The 23,574-nt window shown below is 43.7% G+C and overlaps 1 protein-coding gene across 1 annotated transcript in view; it reads right to left on the bottom strand.

The window, feature by feature from the left end:
- dennd1b (DENN/MADD domain containing 1B) overlaps nt 1-23,574 on the bottom strand; it is a 289,189-nt gene that overhangs the window by 66,318 nt on the left and 199,297 nt on the right. Inside the window, 3 exon segments of the mRNA XM_055642397.1 lie at nt 9,319-9,444; nt 17,135-17,236; nt 21,668-21,713. Of these exon segments, the coding sequence (XP_055498372.1) occupies nt 9,319-9,444; nt 17,135-17,236; nt 21,668-21,713 (274 nt within the window).

Genomic DNA, 23,574 nt, shown 5'->3' with positions numbered 1-23,574 from the left:
CGCTGTATCTCTAAAACTAAAACAAACAAAACAGCTACATGAACTTTCAGATGAGGACATTGCTTCCCTATCCGCAGACGCTGCCTGACCTATTGAGGTTCCCTTGCACATTGTAATTTTGTTTCAGATTTCCAGCATCTGCATATTTTTGTCATGTTTACATATCCAAACCGTTACAGTTTCTCCAGTGAATTGTGGAGTCACGCAGTTCTGAACAATCCCATGCTAAATCCTGAGCTGCAATGGTACAACTGACCTGGACATGTCTGCCTGGGTTGGGATAGGGTTTTTCGTTTTATAACTTTTAGTTTTAAAAATACAGTGTGGAAACAGGCCCTTTGGCCCACCGAGTCCACACCGACCAGACCAGCGTTCACTAGTTCTATCGTACACACCTACAGAATTAATTTACAACCAATCAACCTGCAAACCCACCAATCTTTGGAGTGTGGTAGGATAACCAAGCACCCGAGGAGAACCCACACCATCACAGGGAGAACGTATACGCTCCGTATAGACAGCACCTGTAGTCAGGACCAAACCCGGGTCTCAGGCGCTGTAAGGCAGCAACTCTACCGCTGCACCACTGTGCCGTCCCCAGGAATTGCAGAAACCTCAGGATAAGATTGCATAGTGAACAAGGGAAATGGGATCCTCAATGCACACAGGCTAAACATAATGGAGTTTAGGCACTGATATCCAAAGAGAAAGCTCAGAAAAATGTCGTCACACGGGACGCTGGAATCTTGAACAAAACACAAACTGCTGGAGGAACTCAGTGGGTTAAGCAGCATCTGTGGAGGGAATGGACAGATGACGTTTCAGATCAGGACCCTTCTTCAGGAATAATGTAATGTATAGGTATGTTACAAAACCTACCTGAATCGTGGCTGAGCATCTGCCCTACCCCGTGTGCGCGATTTTGGCGCAGTTTAGAGGGGGCGGGTTTAAAATGCGATTTTTACTAGGCTGTTCCAATCGAAAATGTTCAGCCTAGTAAATCATTAACGGAAAATCGCTGAAAGACCCCGTCGCAAAAGGTATTATTAGTTTTTATGGCCTTGTATAATATTTATAGTAGTTTAAAAATCACTCTCTCAACCCGCAATCTCTCGCAGCCCCAGGGTTTTATAAAGCAAACAATTAAAGGTATGTACCTTATTTTTACATTAAATGGGGCTTGTATATAACCCTGTGTATAAAGTTTTCTATAGCGAGTAGTTCATTTTGGGCTTTTTATATCCCGCAGTATTTTTCTGGGCACTTGAGGGCACAAATCCAGCGCAATGTGAACATTCTAAACCAGCGCGTTCACAAGAACCCACTAGAAAGCTGATTTAAATTGACTTTAATTTACAGCAATTGAACACTAAATTCCTTCCATTTGGCCTATAAATTGATGTAAATGAGATTTAAAAATCATGTTTTATTGTGAATTATTTGTGAATATTATTTGGACACTTGGGCTATTTAAAAATGTTAATCATTTATTAAGAAATGGATAGATGTTTAGATCTAGTAATTGAAGTTTGAAATTAGCTACAATTGGGTAACTAACTAATTATATGCTTTAATTTCAGGTCATCCAAGTAAGATTATTTTATATTTGTTTCAGAATGCTTCAATCTATGATAACTGAAAATTTCATTCAGTTCTCTTAATTTTTAAGGAGGTTATGGGCTTTTGACTGTCCACGATCACAGCTTTTTTGTTATGTCCATAGAAAATCAATAGGGAACAAGATGCTAATTTCCGAGTATGAAAATGGCCATAACTTTTTTATTACTTGAGATATGAAAGTGAATTAGGTGTCAAATTAAACTTATTGTTATGCTTTATCTGATGGGATAAATTGCAGACTTGATTTTTTAAATCTCAAAATGTTGTAACATTGCTATAATGTATGGGGAAGGGCTTCATACTCTTTGCATCCTCATATCCTTTTGTTATCACCTCTTACCCAGCCAACTATGGGCCATTGTGGGCTCCATCCTTCCTTGTTCATCAATTCCTCGCCCCAATTTGTTCCGGCCTTTTCCTACGCACAGCTACCCCCCCCCCCCCCCCCCCCCCCGGCCTCTACTTTCAGTCTGAAGAAGGGTCTCGACCCAAAACGCCACCTATTTGTTTTCTCCAATGATGCAGCCCGGCCCGCTGAGTTACTCCAGCACTTTGTGTCTAACTTCAGAGCTTCATACAAGTTTGCTATCACAATTCCTTTATTTTCACAGACTGCTGGGAGCTGTCGTAGAGAAGAGAAAACGTCTCTGAACAGTACACTCCACACATTTAGGATTTAGGGCAGAGTTAAGGGCAGATCAAATGACAATGGTCTATACTCAGGCAGTTACATCATGCATGCTCACACTTTTAGTCATCTGATGTGTTGCTGAAGCCAATATAATGCGTCAACAATTCTCTTCATCCAATGGAAACTAAATGGCTATCTAAGACCTCGTGTCAGAGGAATTCAAGCAAGATTTATTAAAACGAGACATTCTTAAGGGTTAGCAGATCAGCAACACCGCACCTCACTTAAACTATCAATAAAATACCAGAACCCATGACAGTCTGATGTTCTTCCTTATAATTGGCTCAGATACATTAGTTATTACTGCAGCATATTTTTCTCATGAGCTGGACCCTTACTGTTCTCCGTCGTTAAAAAGCAACAAACTGTTGGCTCCTTCATTCCAAATGGAAAATTGGCACAGATAACCGGATGTCTGGCAAGCAATTGAGACCCAACCAATTATTGCATATGAGCAATAGTATTGGTGTGTCCAGCGGAGACAGGGTGAGCAACAAATATTCCATGAATCACATCTGAACAGCGATGGGGAAGTGGATAGATGACACTTGCAACCTGCAAGACAATGTTCTCCAGTCCAAAGACATGCAGTTCAGTCAAGACAAGACAGTCTGAAGAAGGGTCCCAACCCGAAACGTCACCCATTCCTTCTCTCCAGAGATGCAGCATTTTGTGTCTGTCTAAGACAAGACGTCTTGTCCAAGACAAGACGTCTTGTCCAGTTCAAGATGTAGATTAATTGGCCGCTGTAAATAGTGTCTTGGGAGCAGATGAGAATGAGATAGCATAGAACTAGTGTGGACGGGTGATCGATGGTTGGCGTGAACTCGGCGGGTTAAAGGGACTGTTTCCAAGTTGTATTTCTGAAATAAACTAACCTGCTCAAGGAGAGCTGAAGCACAACACAATACAATACAATATACAATACAATATTTATTCATTGTCATTTGAACCTCAATGAGGCTCAAACGAAACTCTGTTTCCACAGCCATACAAACAGAACAATTTCTACAAGACACACAAACAATTCAATTTACACAAACATCCATCACAGTGAATCTCCTCCTCACTGTGATGGAAGGCAAAGTCTTTTCTCTCCCCTGTGTTCCATTTTTCTCCCGATGATAAAGCCCCAGGCGGGTGATGGGAAGTCCCACGGCCGTTAAGGCCGCGCCGGGCGATGTACGGTCCCGCTCCAGATCTTAATGTCTCAATGTGTGAGTCCCCTGGCGGGCGTTGGTATGTCCCGCGACCGTTAAAGCCGCGCCGGGCGATGTAAGGCCCCGCTCCGGGTCGTTCCACCCCCACGACATGGGCAGGAGAAGTTGCGTTGTGGAGCTCCGAAAAGCGGTCTCCCACCTGGGACCCGCGAGCTCCTGATGCCCCGTCCACCGGGCCTGCGGCTGGAGCCTCCGAGCTCCTGGGTCGGGCCTCAGCCGCCCGCCACCACCGCTCCCCATGCTCCGAGGCCGGCCAGATGGTAAGTAGTCCGCAGGCTCCGCGACGGTTCCGGCTGGAGGCCGCTCCACGGTGCTAGGCCCCAACGACAACGGAGATCCAACAGGAAAAAGGTTGGGTCTCCCGTGCAGGGAAGAGATTTTTAAAAGTTCCCGCCCCCCACATATACATAGCCCAAAACAGTATAAAAAAACACAACAACTACATTTAACTGGACAAAAAAATTAAAAAAGATACGATAGTGGCTGCAACATGAGTCGCACCGCCAACCAGTGTTAAATGTCAGACCAGCAGCCATGCAGTGCATGATTCTGGTGCAAAGCTGCAGATACGTTTAACCTAGAAGACTTCCACCCAAGGGAGGCACAGAGACGCAGCAGTAGAGTTGCTGCCTTACAGCACCAGAGACCCAGGTTCAATCCTGACTACGGGCGCAGTCTATACGGAATGTGACCTTGTGGGTTTTCTCTGGGTGCGGGTTTGTAGGTTAATTGGCCTCAGTAAATTGCCATTAGTGTGTAGGATAGAATGAGTGTACCGGTGATTGATGGTCGGCATGGATTCGGTGGGCTGAAGGGCCTGTTTCAATGCTGTATCTCTAAACTGAACTACACTGGTACCTGGTGTGTCTCTTGATGCATTGGGCTGATAGTTGAAGGAGTTGTGGGGAGATGGGGTTGGGGCTTGCTCCGTCTACACTGTCTGGTGTTAGAGTAGCTCTGGGAATGGGCACAATAAAAGACTAGTCACACTGGCATCAACGTGTCCGTAAGCATTTAACACAGTGGTGTCAGAGTGGGGGGTTACACAGTCAGAACCCTTCTCCCCAGGGTGTAAGCGTCAAGGACTCAAGGGCATAGCTTTAAGGTGAAAGGGGCTTATTTTAAAGGAGATGTGTGGGGCAAGTTTTTTTTTACACAGAGGGTGGTGGGTGCCTGGAACGTGCTGCCAGGAGAGGTGGTGGTGGTGGTGGCAGATACGATAGTGGCATTTAAGAGGCTTTTACATAGGCACATGGATATGCAGGGAATGGAGGGATATGGAATACATGCTGGCAGAGGAGATTAGTTCAAATTGGCATCAGGTTTGGCACAGATAATGTGGGCTGAAGGGACTGTTCCTGTGGTGTACTGTTCTCTGTTTCCCATACTGACCTTTCTGTCCTGGGCCTCCTCCATTGCCCGAGTGAGGCCACATGTAAAATGGAGGAAGAGCAACTTATATTCTGCTTGGGCAGCTTATACCCCAATGGTATGAATGTTGAATTCTCTAATTTTAAGTAACTTCTATCAGTCCCTTTACCCCCTTCCCCCCCTTCTCCACCCTAGTCATCTAACCAGTTCCACGGTTCACCACGTTATATCCCTCTTGAGATCACACCTTCCCCAACCATTTGCCAGGCACCGCCCTGCATGGGGTCATCTGTGGCCGGCCCTGATTTGACCTGGTCTCTTCACACATATGACCCGCTGTGGTACTCCAGCGCCGGAGACCTGGGTTTGATCTTGACTACTGGTGCTGTCTGTATGGAGTTTGTACGTTCTCCCAAGACTGCTTGGGTTTTCTCCGAGATCTTCGGTTTCCTCCCACACTCCAAAGACGTACAGGTATCTAGGTAAATTGGCTTGGTAAATGTAAAAATTGTTCATGCTGTGTGTAGGATAGTGTTAATATGCGAGGATCGCTGGTCGGTGCGAACTCGGTGGGCCGAAGGGCCTGTTTCCGTACTGTATCTCTAAACTAAACTAAAAAAACCCACATGCCTTACGGATCTTAAAAGGTAGAGGTCTTACAAACTATGATTCTATTACAAAATTGATTCAGGATAGAGGCATACTTGGCCTCACAGTACAATGTTACTTATTTCCAATTGTTTACTTAACAAAACAAAACATCCTTTTTTTTAAAGTTATTTTCATGGTGGTTAACTTGTTACTCCAATTATTGCCATAAAGCAACCAGTGATTCAGCAATTCACACTTCCTCACGTACAACTTGACAGCAGAAACCGGGCATTCTTAACACCCAGTCAGAGAATGTTGCCATTTCCAGGCAGGCTGCAAACAAGATACATACATCTCCGAGGGGAAATTTGATGCCACAGCTCTGAAGATACAAAACCAATTTTAAGGGAAGTTTAACACTTTGAAATGACTATTCCTCTTTATTTTAGTCTTTAAGGAGATTGCGCGGAAACAGGCTCTTCGGCCCACCAAGTCCACGGCAACTGGCAATCACCCCTACACTAGGACAATCCTACTCACTAGGGACAATTTACAATTTACAATAGCTATTTAACCTACAAATCTGTACGTCTTTGAAGTCTGGGAGGAAACGGGGGCACCCAGAGAAAACCCACACGGTTATTGGGAAGAACATACAAACTCCGCACAGACAGCACCCATAGTCAGAATTGAACCTGGGTCTCTGGTGCTGTAAGGAAGCAACTCTACCGCTGTGCCCCCCCCCCCGTACTATGGGAACAATTCTCACACATCCATGCTGTTGGCTCAGCAAAACAAACGTCAACATGTTATCAATATTATTTATTTCTCTGAATATCATCTATGCATTCTTCATAGAATATAAAACAGTACAGCATAGGAACAGGCCCTTCGGCCCACAATGTCTACGCAAAACATGACGCCGAGTGAGACTAATCTCCTCTGCCTGCACATGATCCATATCCCTCCATTCCCTGCACATCCATGTGTCTATCTAAAAGCCTCTTAAACACCACCATCATATATCTGCCTCCACCACCACCCCTGGCAGCGAGATTCAGCACTCATCACACTCTGTAAAAAATCTTGCCCCGCACACCTCCTTTAAAATTTCTCCCCTCACTCTGACATTAAAGCTATGCCCTCTAACATTTACACCTTGGGGAAAAAGATTCTGCCCCTTTACCCTATCTTTGCCTGTCAGAAGTTTAGAAACATCCATCAGGTCTCCCCTCAGCCTCCAAAGCACCAGTAAAAATAATCCAGGTTTGTCCAACCTCATCTGAGAGCAAATACCATTTAATCCAGGCAGCATTCTGGTAAATGTCTTCTGCAATCCCTCCAAAACCTCCACACCGTTCCTGTAATGTTTGGCCAAAACTCCAGTCAGTACTGCAAATGCAGCCATGTCATAAGGTTATAAGGAACGCCTAACCAAAAGAACCAGATATTGGTTGCCAACAGAGTGAATACAGGTCCTTAAGGGGCTGTCCCACTTGGGCGACCTAATCTGCGAGTTTAGAAGAGTTTGCCCTCGACTCATACTCGCAACACGGTCGACACAAGGTCGTAGGAGGTCTTTGTAACTCTCCTTCATGCTCAAGAGTAGTCCCCGTGTACTCGAGGCCTCAGCTAGGTCGCGGCGTATTTTACAACATGCTGAAAAATGCCCGCGAGTTAAAAAAGGTCGCCATGGAAAAAAATCAAAACTTTTTTTACTCGTGGGTTTACTCGTAGTAGGTCGGCATGTTAGTCGTAGGTAATAGAGGGTAGTCGGAGGTAGTCGTAGATAGTCTTCATCATGGTCGAAGGGAGGTCCAAGGAGATTGTCTTCACTCTCCACTATTCGGTGTCCAATTTTCCCGAAGTTAGTCGCAGCTAGTCGAAGCTGGCCTTCGACATAGTTGAAGGAGGTCTTCAACATGACATTTTTTCAAACTCTCCTAAACTCTTCCAAACTCGCCAATTAGGTTGCCCGAGTGGGCCAGCCCCTTTAGGATTGGCTCTCAAACTAATCCTGATGCAATTACCAATATTTCTGATATTTGGGTATAAACATATTTTTGGATACCATTCTACAGAGTGATATGAATTATACACATTAGTCATTTTTTTCAGTTAAAATCAATTAAGGAACATCTTTTTTTCATTTGAATACATCACTGATGATTACCTCATACTGACTCTGCTCTTAAACATTAATTGTTACCATAATAATTGTTTCTCTTTCCCATGGGCAAGAACAAGATATTGAGGAACTAATGCATCATGTGGGACAAAGTCCAATAGCCCCAGTAGATAATCTACAAGGCGTCTCTTTAATGTACAAAGTCCTCAAGCTCCTTAAAGGAATTTTGTTCTCTTACTTCCCCACATATGTCATCAATCATAGGAGCAGAATTAGGCCAATCTGCCATTCATCTATCTTTTCCTCTCAACCCCATTCTTCTGCCTTCCCTCCACAACGTCTGACACCCTGACTAATCAATCCGTCAATCTCTGCTTTAAAAGTACCCAATGACTTGGCCTCAACAGCCATCTGTGGCAATGCATTTCACAGATTCACCACCCACTGACTAAAGAAATTGCTCCTCATCTCCTTTCTGAAGGTATGTCTAATGGAAACATCCTCTCCACATCCACTCCATCCAGGCCTTTCACTATTTGGTAAGCTTCAATGAGGTTCCCCCTCATCCTTCCAAACTCCAGTATCACCCAGTCTCTCTCTCTTTAAAGAGTCCAGTCCCTCGTAAATAACACAACAATTGTCCATCAGATCTCAAACAAGTATAAAATAAAAGCAGAATTGTGCACGTGCATCTTTTATAGGTGAAGGCCCAGTGCGGTCACATGGTCTGGCATATTATAGAAGTTGAGTCAAAGAGCTGTAGCTTGGAAACAGGCCCTTCAGCCCACCTTGTCCATGCTGACCAACTTGGTACATTGGCTAGTCACATTTTACAGCATTTGGTCCCTAGCCCTCTAAAGCATTCCTGTCCAAATGTCCTTTAAACGTTGTAATTATGTCTGGAGACAATAGGAACTGCAGACACTGGTTTATCAGGCAACTGGACGGCCCTCTCATCAGTTAGAGTGCGATCCTGATCTACCATCGACCGACATTGAACTTTCATTAAATGGACTTAATGGGACTTCAATGTTATAACATTCCACTAAATGTTGTAACCTTTATCCCTTATCTGTTCACTGTGGACAGTTTGATTGCATTTATTTATAATCTTTCCTTTGATTGGATAGCGCGCAATCAAAAGCATTACACGTGGCAATAATAATCTAAAGTCAGAAGTAAGGTAGTTGGCTCAAATGCAATTGCAGTGAAGAAAAATCCAAGTCAACATGACAATGTGGGCATGGTGGTACAAAGGCAGAGACAATGAAGAATAATCACACCGTGAGATCAAAATTAGAGATTGCTCACTCCTGCAATGCATGTTTAGTTTGGTTTAGTTTAGTTGAGAGATATCACGCAGAAACAGGCCCTTCGGCTCACCGAGTCCCTGCCCACTAGCGATCCCCACACACTTGCACTATCCTACACATACTAGGAACAATTTACATTTCTACCAAGCCAATTAACCTACAATCCTGCACGTCTTTGGAGTGTGGGATAAAACCTAAGATCTCGGAGAAAACCCATGTGGTCACGGGGAGAACGTACAAACTCTGTCCAGCCAGCACCTGTAGTCGGGATCGAACCCGCGTCTCTGCCGCTGAAAGCTCTGTAAGGCAGCAACTCTACCGCTGTGCCACCATTTCAGCCAAGAGAAAATATAATGTTGGAGATGGTTTTGTTAAAATACTTACAGGTTTATATCGTAGTGCATCCCTGTAGGAGCCAAACAATGCTGCCTGGGCCTTAAGAAAGGCCCTGGCCACCCCGTCGCCTGTGGCTGTAGACTGCTTCTTCAGTTTGTACTTCAAGGAATAGACCTGCACAGAGAAAATAAACAAAGGCTGTAAAATCTGCAATGAGCAATGATTGTGCCAATTCGGAACAGTTAAATGAAGTAGGATGACTATGATAGGGGAGGGACAGAGAGACAGGGAATGTAAGACTACCGTGAAACTAGTCGGACAACTCGGTCTCTCCTCCACCCTAGTTGTCCTACTAGTTTCATTGTCATCCCGCTTAGTTTCACCATGTGGATCTACTCATTATCACCTTTCCCAAAGCCAACAATGGACCATTGTGGGCTCTACCTCTCCTTGGATCATCATTACTGGCTTTGGTTTGCTCTTTTCATATATTTGTTCTTTGTACCTGTCCATGCGTCAAGTTCCCGTCTCCCCTCACTCTGAAAAAGGGTCTTGACCCGGAACATCACCTATTCCTTTTCTCCAGAGATGCTGCCTGATCCGCTAAGTTACTGCAGCATTTTGTGTCAACCTACAGACCTGCATGTCTTTGGAGTCTGGGGGGGGGGCCGGAGCACCCAGAGAAAACCCACGCGGTCCCAAGGAGAACGTACAAACTCCGTACAGACAGCGCCCCCAGTCAGGATCACACCCAGGACTCTGGCGCTGTAAGACAGCAGTTCTACTGCTGACCTTCACTGGACATGTGCCACTCACGGTCAACAACCAAGAGGAAGCAGCCCTTTAAAATCTCCGACTCAATAACGGGTGAATAAGTCATTCTTTCCATTTTAAACGTGACAACACCCTGTACAACTCAGAGTCGCAGAGTTCAAGGGATTTACAGTGATCAACATTTTCTCCAAAGTCTTGCAATTATTTAGACAACAGAAAGGGCAGCATGGTGGCGTTGCAGTGGAGCTACTGCCTTCCAGTGCCAGAGACCCGGGTTTGAACCTGACTACTACGGTGCTGTTTGTATGAAGTTTGTGCGTTCTCCTCGTGACCGCTTGGGTTTTCTCCGATTTCCTCCCACACTCCAAAGACGTATAGGTTGGCAGTTTTATTGGCTTGTTATGAATGGAAAATGTCCCCAGTGTGTGTAGGATAGTGTTAGTGTATGGGGATCGCTGGGACTCGAAGGGCCTGTTTCCGCTCTGTATCTCTAAACTAAACTAAAAACTAGAAATCAAACTGGAGCACAATTAATTGCATTTATCTGCTGCATAATGAAATCAGACCAGGTTAACATCAACAAAACATAATTAGCAACGAACGGCGTGCTGGAAAAAAACAAAACATGAAGGCATGAGTGTAGTCAAGGGATGGATAATGAGAAAATACAATCACTGTTACTAAAATATTGAATGCAATTCCTTTTTTTCTGTGCTTCAGATGATGATTTGCTGTTTAATTACTCATTATGCTTCTTTTAATAAAGATAACCGGTGCAGTACAAGGCATCAGAGAAACCTAAGCACTACAGGTGATAAACCTTTACAGCAGTGACATTTTTCAGTGTAAAGTCACAGTTACTGTGATCTGATCAAAGTAAGGGTCCCCCATTGGGTCCAATTACAGCCATATTTTTATGGAAAAATCATTGAGTTATGATGTTCATAATCTATGCAGAAAGGACTTTACAATATAGGTCTTTTCCCAATAGCTGTGATCTTTTCAATTTACATCAAGGTTTGATGGTTGCAGATGAAAGTTTTTGAAATCCAACTCATTTAGTGCTCAGACTGCATATACCGAGCCTCATTAAATATTTTCAATTAACTTCAGCGCAGTATGCGAAGTACATAATCTATACCTCTGTGGCGAGAAAGGTTAAGGAACATACAAATCCACTGGACTCTCGATGCCCTTATAATTAGTGAGACGCGGAGGATTCATTCTGCAAACCGTCACGTAATGAAATATCAAGATTCTCCGCACTGATAAATTTTAACAGGTGCAACAAAACAGTCTGTGCCCAGGGCAGATTCCACAAACAGCACCATTGGGGATTAAAAAAAAGATGTACGAGGGCAACGTCGGTTAAAGTATTTCACAAGGAATTTTCTCAGAGTCTTCAATGGAGAAATTTAATGATTTAACTGGAGATGAGTGGATTCCATCCCAGAGCCACAAAGCTGGAGGGGACATTTCAAAGCAGACCAGTCATTCCTTTCAGTTAGTTTATTGTCACGTGTACCGAGGTACAGTGAAAAGCTTTTGTTGCGTGCTAACCCCGTCAGCAGAAAGATAATTACAATTGAGTCCATGGTGTGCAGACACAGGATAAAGGGAATAACATGAACTTGCTGCTGGGGAACAGATTTACAAGAGTGGAATGATTGTAATGCGTAATTGCAGATCCACTCCTGTGACCGGCGCACAAAGAGACGCCTGGCTTAATTAGTGACCCATCTTGGATATTCCAACTCCTGCCCAAAAACTAGGTTGTAGCAACGACCCTTTAGACAGAAGATAGACACAAAAAGCTGGCGTAACACAGCAGGTCAGACAGCATCTCTGGAGAAAATCGCTTCCTTTCCTTTTCTCCAGCGATGATGTCTGACCCACTGTTACTTCAGCTTTTTGTGTCCTATCTTTAGTGTAAACCAGCATCTGCAGTTCCTTCCTATACTCTTTAGACAAAGCAGTTACTGAAGGAAATGATCCTACAATCGTTGACAATATAATACCAAGGATCCTGTTTCAAATTAAATTAAAAAACCCAAGCAATATCAAAACTCATTTTCCACATCTGCTTAGTTCGTTAATTAAACTACAACCATCAGCATGTGCTTTGTTAAATTAAATAAGGTACAAAAAACAGGGGCAAAACTGCCCAGACTACAGTGTGTGTTTTCACCTTACTGTACAGAAGTACCTGGCAAGTTAGCATTTTTGCCTCCATTGAGACTGGCTTAGACCAGTCAGCATCTTGGTCAGTATGGACGAGTTAGGCTGAAGGGCCTGTTTCTGTTCTGGATGACTCAATGACACAGGAGGGCAAACAGCAGCCTGCACTGGACTTAGATTCTCACGGTAACAGGCCCTTCAGCCCAACTCGTCCATGTCAGCTAAGCTAAGATGCCCCATCTACGTTATACCTATTGCCTGCATTTGGCTGATGTACTCTAAACCCTTCCCATCCATGTACCTGTCCCAGTGTCTTTAAAATACTTTTATAGTACCTACCTCAACCCATCTCCCCTGGCATCGCATTCCATATACCCACCTTTCCATATATTCCCCCACCCCCCCCCATTTTATATGCACAATTTACAGAGGCCAATTAACCTACAAACCTGCTAGTCTTTGGGAGGTGGGAGGAAACCGGAGCACCCGGAGGAAACCCACATGATCACAGGGAGAACGTGCAAACGCCACATAAACAATACCCGAGGTCAGGATCGAACCTGGATCTCTGGAGCTGTGAGGCAGCAGCTCTACCCGCTGCTCTGCTTGAACTGAAAATCTCCAGACTAGGAAGTTGGTGTGAGGCTCAGGATGTGTGACTTCACATTTAGAAGACTTTGAAGAGCTTGCAGCCAGAATATTTAGGATGCAGCTGATATATGTTCACCAACAAATATCCCTTAACAACATGTGTTACGTGACTGTCTGGATCTCTTTACAGAAAATAGGCGGAGAAATATGCAGACTCAACTCATTTCTATGGTTAAATCAGACAGAACATTGAGTAACAGCAGTGCCCACTATCAATTTTAATGGCTCGAAGGAGGGGAAAATAACAGCGTAGAAGATTATTTTGTTGAAATGGTTGGCAGGCGATTTCTTGCTATGCCTCACTACAGAGCAAACTGCAAAAACCAGAAGAGTTTGATTTATTACATGTAGTGGTGCACCAGTGGTAGCAATAAGCACATTTACATTTTAAATGTCTCAGCATTCATTTGCTAAAATAGGGAGATTCACCAGGATGTTTAGAAAGTGTGTCAAAAGGAAATACAGATGCTGGTTTGTATAGGAAGAAGATAGACAGTAAGTGCTGGAGAACTCAGCGGGTCAGGCATCTGGAAATAAAGATAGACACAAAAAGCTGTAGTTGGAGTAACTCAGCGGGACAGGCAACATCTCTGGAGAGAAGGAAGAGGGGCATCAAGAAGGCCAAGCACTGCCATAAGCTCAGGATTGCGGAGCACTTCAACAACAACTCCGACCCCCGACGCATGTGGCAAGGCATCCAGGCCATCACAGACCATAGACCCACCAACACCACCCCCACATCCAGCGACGCCTCCTTCCTTGAGGAGCTTAACCACTTATATGGCCGCTTTGGCAGGGACAATCTAGAGATGGCCATCAAGGCTGTGCTCCCTGCCGATCACCAGCCCCTCACACTCACCCCCTACGATGTGTACATGGCACTGAGTAGGATTAATGCACGTAAGGCTACTGGCCCTGACGGCATCCCCGGGCGGGCGCGTCCTCAGGGCCTGTGCTGCGCAGCTGACAGATGTCTGGACTGTCATTTTCAACCTGTCAGTTGTCCCCACGTGCCTTAAAACCACCTCCATCGTGCCAGTGCCAAAACACTCCACTGTGGCAAGCCTCAACGACTTCCGCCCAGTTGCACTTACCCCCATCATCACCAAGTGCTTCGAGAGGCTTGTCCTGGCACACCTCAAAGGCTGCCTACCTCCCACATTGGCTCTCTATCAGTTCGCCTACCGCAAGAACAGGAGTACGGAGGATGCCATCTCAACGGCACTATCTAAAAGCCTCTTAAATGCCACTGTAACGTCTGCCTCCAATAGCACCCCCAGCAGCGCGTTCGTGGCACCCACCACTATGTTGGAAAAAAAAAAACTGTCAGCTTCCGACATTCTGGAGGGTAGCGGTAGAGTTGCTGCCTTACAGCGCTTGCAGCACCGGACACCTGGGTTCGATCCTGACTACGGGCACTGTCTGTATGGAGTTTGTACGTTCTCCCTGTGACCTCATGGGTATTCCCTGAGATCGTCTGTGTCCTCCCACACAGGTAGGTAGGTTAACTGGCTTGGTGTATGTGTAAATTGTCCCTATTATGTGTAGGATAGTGTTAATGTGCGGGGATCGCTGGTTGGTGCGGAATCTGTGGGCCGAAGAGTCTGTTTCCACACTGTATCTCTACATTAAATTAAAAACAATGATGTTGGACAGAAAAAATCCAGATGCTGCTGGTTTACAAAAAAAAGACACAAATTGTGGGAGCAATCCAGCGGCTCAGGCAGCATCTCTGGCAAGAATGCATCGGTGACGTTTCGGGTCGGGAACCTTATTCAGATAGTCATGGATCTCAGCATGGCTCTGGTTGAGATACACTAGAAGCAAACTGCAACTGCAGGAGAACCGCTACCTAAGTAAGAGTATAGTACAATATACGATGTATAATATAGTACATGAAGCCCAAAAACATCACCATCGGGAAATGTTGAAGTTTTATGTTTTACCACGTTGCACTCTGTATCTTCCCCTTTGCTCTCTCTATTGTTCTTGAGGTCGAAATGATTGTATCGAGGTGTGGTATATCCGATCTTTTTGGATAGCATGCAAAAAAATGCTTTTCACTGTACCTCGGTACACGTGACAGTAAGAAACCTAAACCATGGCTTCATCTGAAGAAGGGCCTCTGCCTAAAACACCACCTATCTATGTTCTCCAGAGGTGCTGCCTGACCCGCTGTGTTACTCCAGCACTCTGAGAAACGTCACCTATCCATGTTCTCCAGAGATGGTGCCTGGTCCGCTGAGTTACTCCAGCACTTTGTGTCCTTTTGTGTATTAACCAGCATGTGTAGTTGTTCGTTTCCACATCTTGCATTACGAACAAGACCAGAGATATGTTACTCACATTTTATCCAATGAAAGGTTTGTGCAACAAAACTCGTCTGGGGGCAGTTTCAATCTACATTGATGCAACTTTCAGTGTGCAGATAAATAAGCAGGTTTTCAGGGGGCTAGTCACACTTATTATTCCTCATCTGGAAATCCATATTATTTCCTAAAAGCCAAATACTACCAAGAAAACTAATATTTATAATAGTCCATAACTCTTAAAAATTATGTGTGAATATCTGACAAGGGGCCATTATGAAGATGGCAGTACACAACGCAGCAGTGAGTCTACATGAAAATAGTTCAGTAATTCAGGAAAACTGTGACCTGCGGAACCTTTATGACAACTGAGAGCAATACAAAACCTGACCTAATAATAAATTCCATATGGACCAAAATCCTTGTGACATGAACGCACATGTAACTAAACATATCTTGTAACGGCTTGACTCAAATCAGCAGGGGTCTAAATCATATATATTTTTAAATTACTTCATCTGGGAAGAGAGGGGTGGAGAAATGTACAAAAATTGTTTTTAATACTGTATGTGAAGGCTTGTGTGCTTTGTAACTTCAGAATCCCCAAACTGCTGATGTTGTTTGTAAATCTGCATGGTAATTTACTGGATCATTTTATTTTGTACCGATGTTGTGATGCACTGAATGCCGTTTGCTTAAATTTAAACGTGGAATAGCAAGCATCCTGATGCATTATTAGCTGGGAAAACTAATATAAACAAGGCAAGATCAAAGTAAAGATGCAGCTGACATCTCATTTATCAGGCTTCGTTGATAAAGAGGCAGCTTTTCCCAACCACGTCTTTTTAATTCAGACCAGTATCCTTTAGTGACCAGTTAATACTGTCATCTTCTCTCTAAAAAGAAATCTAAACAAAACAGACAATGGCCAATTTAAAAACAAATAGCACACTGTACTTCCATGGGAAACTTATCAGTGAAAGCTACAACTAATTATAATGCGCTGGAAAAACAGTAATTCAGGAAAACAAATGCCTCAGAATAGGGAAGATTAAAAGATCAATTTTGTGACCCAACTGTAAAGGTATTCCTTATTATATTGACCAGTGTCATCCGAGCTTTAATTAAGGGAAAGAGAGCTGGCAGGTGGCAGAGAAACAGGCACTGGTAATTGGCTCCCATCTTCTCCTTGCCTTCACAACTCAACGTGTTCCTCAGTAAGAAACGCCACTAGGCAGACAGAAACGCACACTTTGTAATTTAATGATTAAGTAGAAGATGAAGAAACTTACATTAAAAAAAAAAGCTACATCTAATGAATGCAGATATCCTTCTGATCAAGAACTCCATTTACGATTGGCTGCACTGCTCAGACCCCACTGACACCACCGTCGAAATCTTCGAGATAATTCTGCCAGCGCAGAAGTCAATTTGTAGCTCCGGACAACTTCTCACAAGCAGGCGCAACAAATGCGATGTCGCAGACTGCTTCCCTCCCCCCCCCCCCCCCCCCCCCCCCCATCCCCTCCGTCCCCACCCTCAGGTCCCCCCCTCAGTTCCCACCCTCAGGTTCCCCAGCTGTTTAGGCAGGAACAGTTTGTTCCCAGCTGTAATTAGGCACCTGGATCACCCCACCACAACCAGAGAGCAGTGTTGAACTACTATCTACCTCTTTAATGCCCATCGGACTATCCTTGACCGGATTGTGCTGGCTTTACCTTGCACTAAACGTTTTTCCCTTATCATGTGTTTGTACGCTGTAAAAGGATTGATTGCAATCATGTATTGCTATTCTGCTGACTGGTTAGCACGCAACAAAAAGCTTTTCACTGTACCTCGGTCGGTACACCTGACAATAAACTAAACTGAACCAATTTGTGACTACACGAGGGGCTTTGTCGTGCTCAATGAGCTGATGAAGTTTAAAGGGAGTGCGCTGCATTTTGACTCACCACTTCACCCGGTAGGTTGTGCAAGTCATCAAATGGCGTTTCCAGTGTGTTTGAGTCCACATTTAATATAATCACATCTTCCAAAGCTTTGCTCTTCACCTTCTGTTGAACAGAAAAAAAAGACGGCATGTTCAGCACATGTAAACTAGTCACTATTTCTCCAGAGCATTTCAATTTATTTTCACTGATAAGTCTTCAATGGAAACACATTATGCTATTTGTTTTATAATCGAATATTGTCTCTTTGGTTTAGATTTCTTTTTTCAGTGTTTGCTTTTTTTCTTCTCTTTTTTAGAAATAAGATTAGCCTTTTTTTTGGCAGGGAAGATTATAGTTTTAACTGGTCACAAAAGGATACTGGTCTAAATTAAAAGGATGTAGTTAGAAAAAGCTTGCTCTTTGTCAATGAAGCTTGATAAATGAGATGTCAGCTGCATCTTTACTTTGATCCTGCGTTGCATATTAGTTTTCCCAGCTAATAATGCATCTGGATGCTTGGTATACCACGTTTAAATTTAAGCAAACAGCATACAGTGCATCACAACATCGGTACAAAATGCTATCGGTAAGTCATATAGTCCCATTTTCACAAATAGGCCTGCGCTCCCCACAGTCGTGAAGGGAAATGTTATTCTTGTACAGTAGCCAGAAGTGTCACCCCCAGAGACAGCTATGAGTGCGAGTGTTATCTTGCGTATATTGGCAACCTTTAGGGCAGTAACACGGCTTTCATAGGTCGCAGTGCAAAGCGAACGGGATATTCTGACTTCCACAAAGTGAGTGACCGTAAAACTGGAGTCTGAAGATGCGTCCCGACCTGAAACGCCACCTCTCCACGTTCTCCAGAGATGCAGCCTGACCCGCTGAGTTACTCCAGCACTCTGAGAAACGTCACCTAGCCATGATCTCCAGAGATGCAGCCTGACCCGCTGAGTTACTCCAGTACTCTGTGTCTTTTTCTCAACCAGCATCTGCAGTTTCTTGTGTCTATAACATTATTTTTTTGTTTGTTAAATATAAGGATTCTATTACGGAACTGCAGAACATAATTTTGCGCTGAAACGAAACCTAATGCAGCCTGACATGAATGATTCTTACTTCAACATCGGCAGCTTTAATGTAATTTGAGTGGTAACTCACTACTCACTAAATGCCACTTGTCACACTAAGCTTTCTTCACTTAAATACAGCAGGATCCAGAAAAAAAAGGTGCAAAAAGACATCAGACTGTTTACCAGAAGAAGCAGGAAGACTGTGTCTGAAAATAATTAAGCAAAGAATTATTAAATCATTATTTAGTGACTGTTGTGGCAATGAAATTGCAGGGGTTTGTCAAGAGCAAAACCATGTTTGAGTTAAAAAGGGGGGAAACAATGGAGCAGATTGAAACCACTTATCAGAAGGAAACACATAATAAAAATGTTTAGGAAGTCAAAGGTAAAGAAAAGGGCTCCAGGCTCTGACAATTTTCATTTATGGGTCCTGGTGGGATTGATTGAGATTTTAAAATCCACTCACTGAGCAAGAACTCTGCCCTTATGAGCTGGCAATGCAAAGCCAGAAGAGGTTCAAGTCAAATTTGTTTCCACACTGAAATAAACAGATATTTTATTAGCTCAGGAAAGTGAGCGATTGAATAAGTACCAAACGGATGATTACAGTTACAAGCATCGTAACCTGAATGATTACGTTGTTAGGTTGGAGTCTGAAGAAGGGTCCCGACCTGAAACGCCACCTATCCATGTTATCCAGAGATGCTGCCTGACTCTCTGAGTTACTCCAGCACTTTGTACCTTTTTTTTCTAAACCAGCATCTGCAGTTCCTTGCGTTTATAATTGTTTTGTTGTTGGATAGAAGGATTCTGTTAGTGAAAATACAGTGAGGAAGAGTATGAGGGAGAAATAATCAGAGGCCAGGGATCAGCAGTAGTATTGAGAAGGGAAGCACAGCTGGACAATAACTGCTGGTGTGTCCGGCATTTATTATAGGTCCACGTTATCAGTGGTGAGCCATTACTTTGAACCCATTGTTATTGGGTGGGATAAGACCAAAAGACATAGGAGCAGAATTAGGCCATTTAAGCCCATCGAGTCTGCTCCACCATTCAATCATGAACCTATTTTCCTTCTCAACCCTATTTTCCTGCCTTCTCTCTGTAACTTTTGATGCCCTTACAAATCAAGAGCCTATCAGTCGCTGCTTTAAGAATATCCAATGACGTGGCTTCCATCACTGTCTGTGGTAATCAATTCCACAGATTCACCACCCTTTGTTGTGACGTGTGGGCAGAGCACCAAGGCAAATTCCTTGTATGTGAATACTTGACCAATAAACGTACTTCCTTACTTACTTTGGCTAAAGACATTCCTCCTCATTTACATTCTAAAGGTACGTCATTTTATTCTGCGGCTGTGCCCTCAGGTTCTATGTGGACCCGCTTCTAGATGTTCCTGGATTGCTGCCTTTTGACATAGAATGCTCAATGACATATTTCCAAGGCAGTATTTTTGCAACTTGGAAGGGGGCTTGCAAATGGTCACGGGTCTCGACCTGAAAAGTCACCTATTCCTTTTCTCCAGAGATGCTGCCTGACCCGCTGAGTTTCTCCAGAATTTTATTTCTATCTGCTTGCAAATGGTGATGTTCTCTTGCTCCTGTTGCCAGCAATAAAGGTTGTTGGGGGGGGGACATAGGGAACTGCAGATGCTGGAATCTAAGGAAAAACACAAAGTGCTGGAGGTACTCAGCGGGTCAGGCAGCATCTGTGGAAGGAACTGGAGATGCAGGTTTGTCGTGCCAAAGCACAAGTGCTTGGTATTCCATTTACTTTTCTACTTCCTAAGATCAGTCCAGAAGGTTACACTGTAAGCTAAGGGTTAAACATTTAAATATCTGGCATTTGCTATTCTATGAATAATTCACGATTAATAGCCTTCAGATCTAAACGGGATTAGTGTGTATTCGCTGCAAGGGGAGATTGGACAAACTCGGATTGTTTTCTCTGGTGTTTTGGAGGTTGAAGGGAGACCTGATCGTACATATAGTTATGGGAGGTGTAGATAGGGTAGACAGTCAGAACATTTTTCCCAGGGAGACAATGTCAAAGACTAGAGGGCATAGCTTAAAGGTGAGCGTGGGAAAGGTTGGAAAAGATGTGCGGGGGCAAGTCTTTTTACGTAGAGTGGTGGGTGTCTGGAATGCACTGCCAGTGGTGGTGGTGGAGGCCGATACTGTAAAGGATATTAGATGTAGTCCTTAGTCCTTCACTAAGTCTTTATTAAGACACTACATCCACACGTCCCAGCACTGACCACCACTGGTCTACACACGTACTGGAACCTACAGGGGGAGGGTGCATGCAGATACTACAGTCATACTACATAAGGTGGGAGTGTCAATATAGTAATGAGGTAACTACATATTTGGTTTCATGCATAATCATCTACAGATACGATGGTGGGTTTTAAGAGGCTTTTAGATAGGCATATGGATATGCAGGGAATAGAGGGATATGGACCATGTGCAGGCAGAGGAGATTAGTTTAACTCGGCATCATGTCTAGCATGGACCTTGTGGGCTGAAGGGCCTCCTCTTGTGGTGCACTGTTCTATGTAGACTATTATATGCAGACCCACTTCCACGACATCTACAGTACTACCCAGAAATGTCACAACAAAGCTCAGTGGAGCTCAAGACCTCTGGTGCCCAGCTAACCACCAGGGCATGTGTTTGAAAATTCCACACTGGACCACATTCCTAAAAATCTAAGCACAGAAACATTCAGCAAAAATAATTAAATACAGAGTGGCATGCTGATTTAGTGCAAGACTGTTTTTTTCTGTCTCCTGAAATGTCTGTTTTCACGGCCAGGGTCTTTCTCATCCACTCCGCAGGTCACTGCACACTTCCAACGTACTCTCAGCACGAGTCGGTGACAACATTGTTGGCACAGTGACTCTGACTTTTAATCAGCATTTGCTTTGGCTCTTTACCATACGTAATACAGCTCAAGCTAATCTCTGACTTAACAAGTGCTCTTTAGTTTTAGATTTTAGACTTGACTTTAGGGATACAAACACGGACACAGGCCCTTCGGCCCACCGGGTCTGCGCCGACCAGAGGTCACCCTGTCCACTAGCACTATCCTACACACTAGGGACAATTTTACAATTTTTTCTGAAGGCAATTGACCGACAAACCTGTGGAACGTTGGAGGGAACCGGAGCACCCGGAGGAAAGCCGCACGGCCAAAGGGAGCAAACAGCACCTGAGATCAGGATCGAACCTGGTTCTCTGGCTCTGTGAGGCAGCAGCTCTACCGCTGCGCCACCGTGCTGCCCTTGCTAATCCACTCTGCGGGTCACTGCACATTTTCAACATACTCAGCACAAGGCGGTGACAATATTTTAATCAGACAGACTTTTAATCAGCATTTGCTTCTGCTCTTTAAGATACATAATAAAACTCACACTATTCTCCGACTTAACACGTCCTCAATTCGCTAAATATAATTAAAAAAAAACACAACTTACTTCCATTAAGCTCAGATGAACGCCAATCAGATAGGGCATTGGGGCACTGTAATAGAAAGCAGAGGATTTTAAGTGTTTGTGAGCGTCTCATAATGACTGAATGTCAAGGCCAGCAGAGGTGGTCAACCATGGAACTCACAGAATAAAAAAGTGCTGGAATAACTCAGCAGGTCAGGCAAAATCTCTGTAGAATGTGGACATGTGACATTTCGGGTCGAGACCCTTCCTCAGACTCATAGAATACACAGTCACACCCAAAACCTTCTCCAAAGTTAGCACCATGTCTTGACAGTGATTAAATGAGTGGGAGATTCTTCTGGACAGGAAATGAGAGAGAATTCATAATCAGTAAGAAACAGAGGCATCAGGCCAGTTCCAAGATCAAACAGAACAGCTGGATTGGCGTGCAAAGATACCAGGTTTTCTACAAACATATTGGACTCAATGAAATAATAATTTGAGAATTCGAGGACACAACTTTTAAGTGGGAAAATACTTGCTGTGCAAGAATAATGTGTGAAATCTGAAAATGTTCGCATATAACAGCAGACACCAATAGTGCGGGTTTTGCATGTACACATACATATTTATATTAAATGGAAAACAATTGGTAAATTATGAAGTAATGCTTCTTTGGCAGGGAAATTATAGGTGAGATGGGCGACTGTTAACAGGGCCTTTGTTAAAGCTGTAATTTCCCCATACAATTGCTGTCCTCACTTTATGCAGAGTAGGTAAGCTAAATGATAAGCATTTGCTCCCTTTTCGGGAAATTGCTCTTGCAGACACTAAGTGTGCATTCATCCTGTAAACTGACTTCCCTGCAATAAACTGAACCGAAAAATAACATCAGAACCCGGACCACCAAGTGATCAATTTAACGTGGGATTCAAAGATTCATTTCCCATCACAATATTACATCTAAACGTACTGACAACTCCCTCGCTGGTTTTTTAGCCACAGCATGAGAGGTGGCTTCTGAAACAACTGAGTCTGGCATTAGCAATTAACACTGACAACCGCCCGCGCTTGATATTTCACACAGAAATATCAGGATACTCTTCGTTACGAAATGCTTCCGATTAATTCTGCAGTCCAACACTACGGAGGGAACAGGGGGGCCAAAGGTGTCCCACAATTTCAGGCAGCGTGCTGCTATTAAACCCTGCACTGGATTTAGTTTTTAAACATGGAGCAAATTTGCCTAAACAAACTGAGATTTTTTCTGAATGGCTAAAACGTTTGCCTCTGCTATTCGCAGTACAGAGAATGCAGTCTCTAGCCAATAACGTTTTAATCTCTATTTTTGAATCGTCATGATTAGCTTAATTTGTGTAAACAGTAACATAAACCCTGCCAGAAATGTAATCCCAAAACACTTCCCCATTCCCTAATGAATCTGCAAGATTGGCATCCTGTGCTATATGTAGCGGGGAGTTTCAACACAATAACTTCATTATGTAATTCCAGGTGTAATTAATAGTTTGGGGTTCCGATTTTGATGTTTACAACCTTTTCGTGAAATACCCACATCTTCCACAAGCTTGCTGCACCATTAATATATTTAGTAACTCCTGATCAAACTTTGTGAATACAACAGCACAGAAAATTTATAAAATCCGACTTTTAAGTTACCTAAAACCCTGAAATCTATGATCGAGCCCTGTGGGCATGTAAAATACAAAGATCATTGTAGAATAATGGAGACATAAGAAACTGCAGGAATGTTGAGTGGAGCTCAAACGTGGTTTCTTCAGACTGAAAAAGGGTCCTGATCTGAAATGTCATCTATCTGTTTCCCTCCACAGATGCTGCCTGGCCTTCTTAGTTCTTTCAGCTTCCACACATCAGTTTATGGTTAGGTTTATTAATGTCACGTTATTTGAGGAACAGTGAAAAGCATTGTT

Source organism: Leucoraja erinacea, chromosome 10 (assembly GCF_028641065.1).
Source record: "Leucoraja erinacea ecotype New England chromosome 10, Leri_hhj_1, whole genome shotgun sequence".
NCBI classification, from domain to species: Eukaryota; Metazoa; Chordata; class Chondrichthyes; order Rajiformes; family Rajidae; genus Leucoraja; species Leucoraja erinaceus.
The sequence above is the reverse complement of the archived record's forward strand: the minus strand, read 5'-3'. Positions and strand labels throughout refer to the sequence as shown.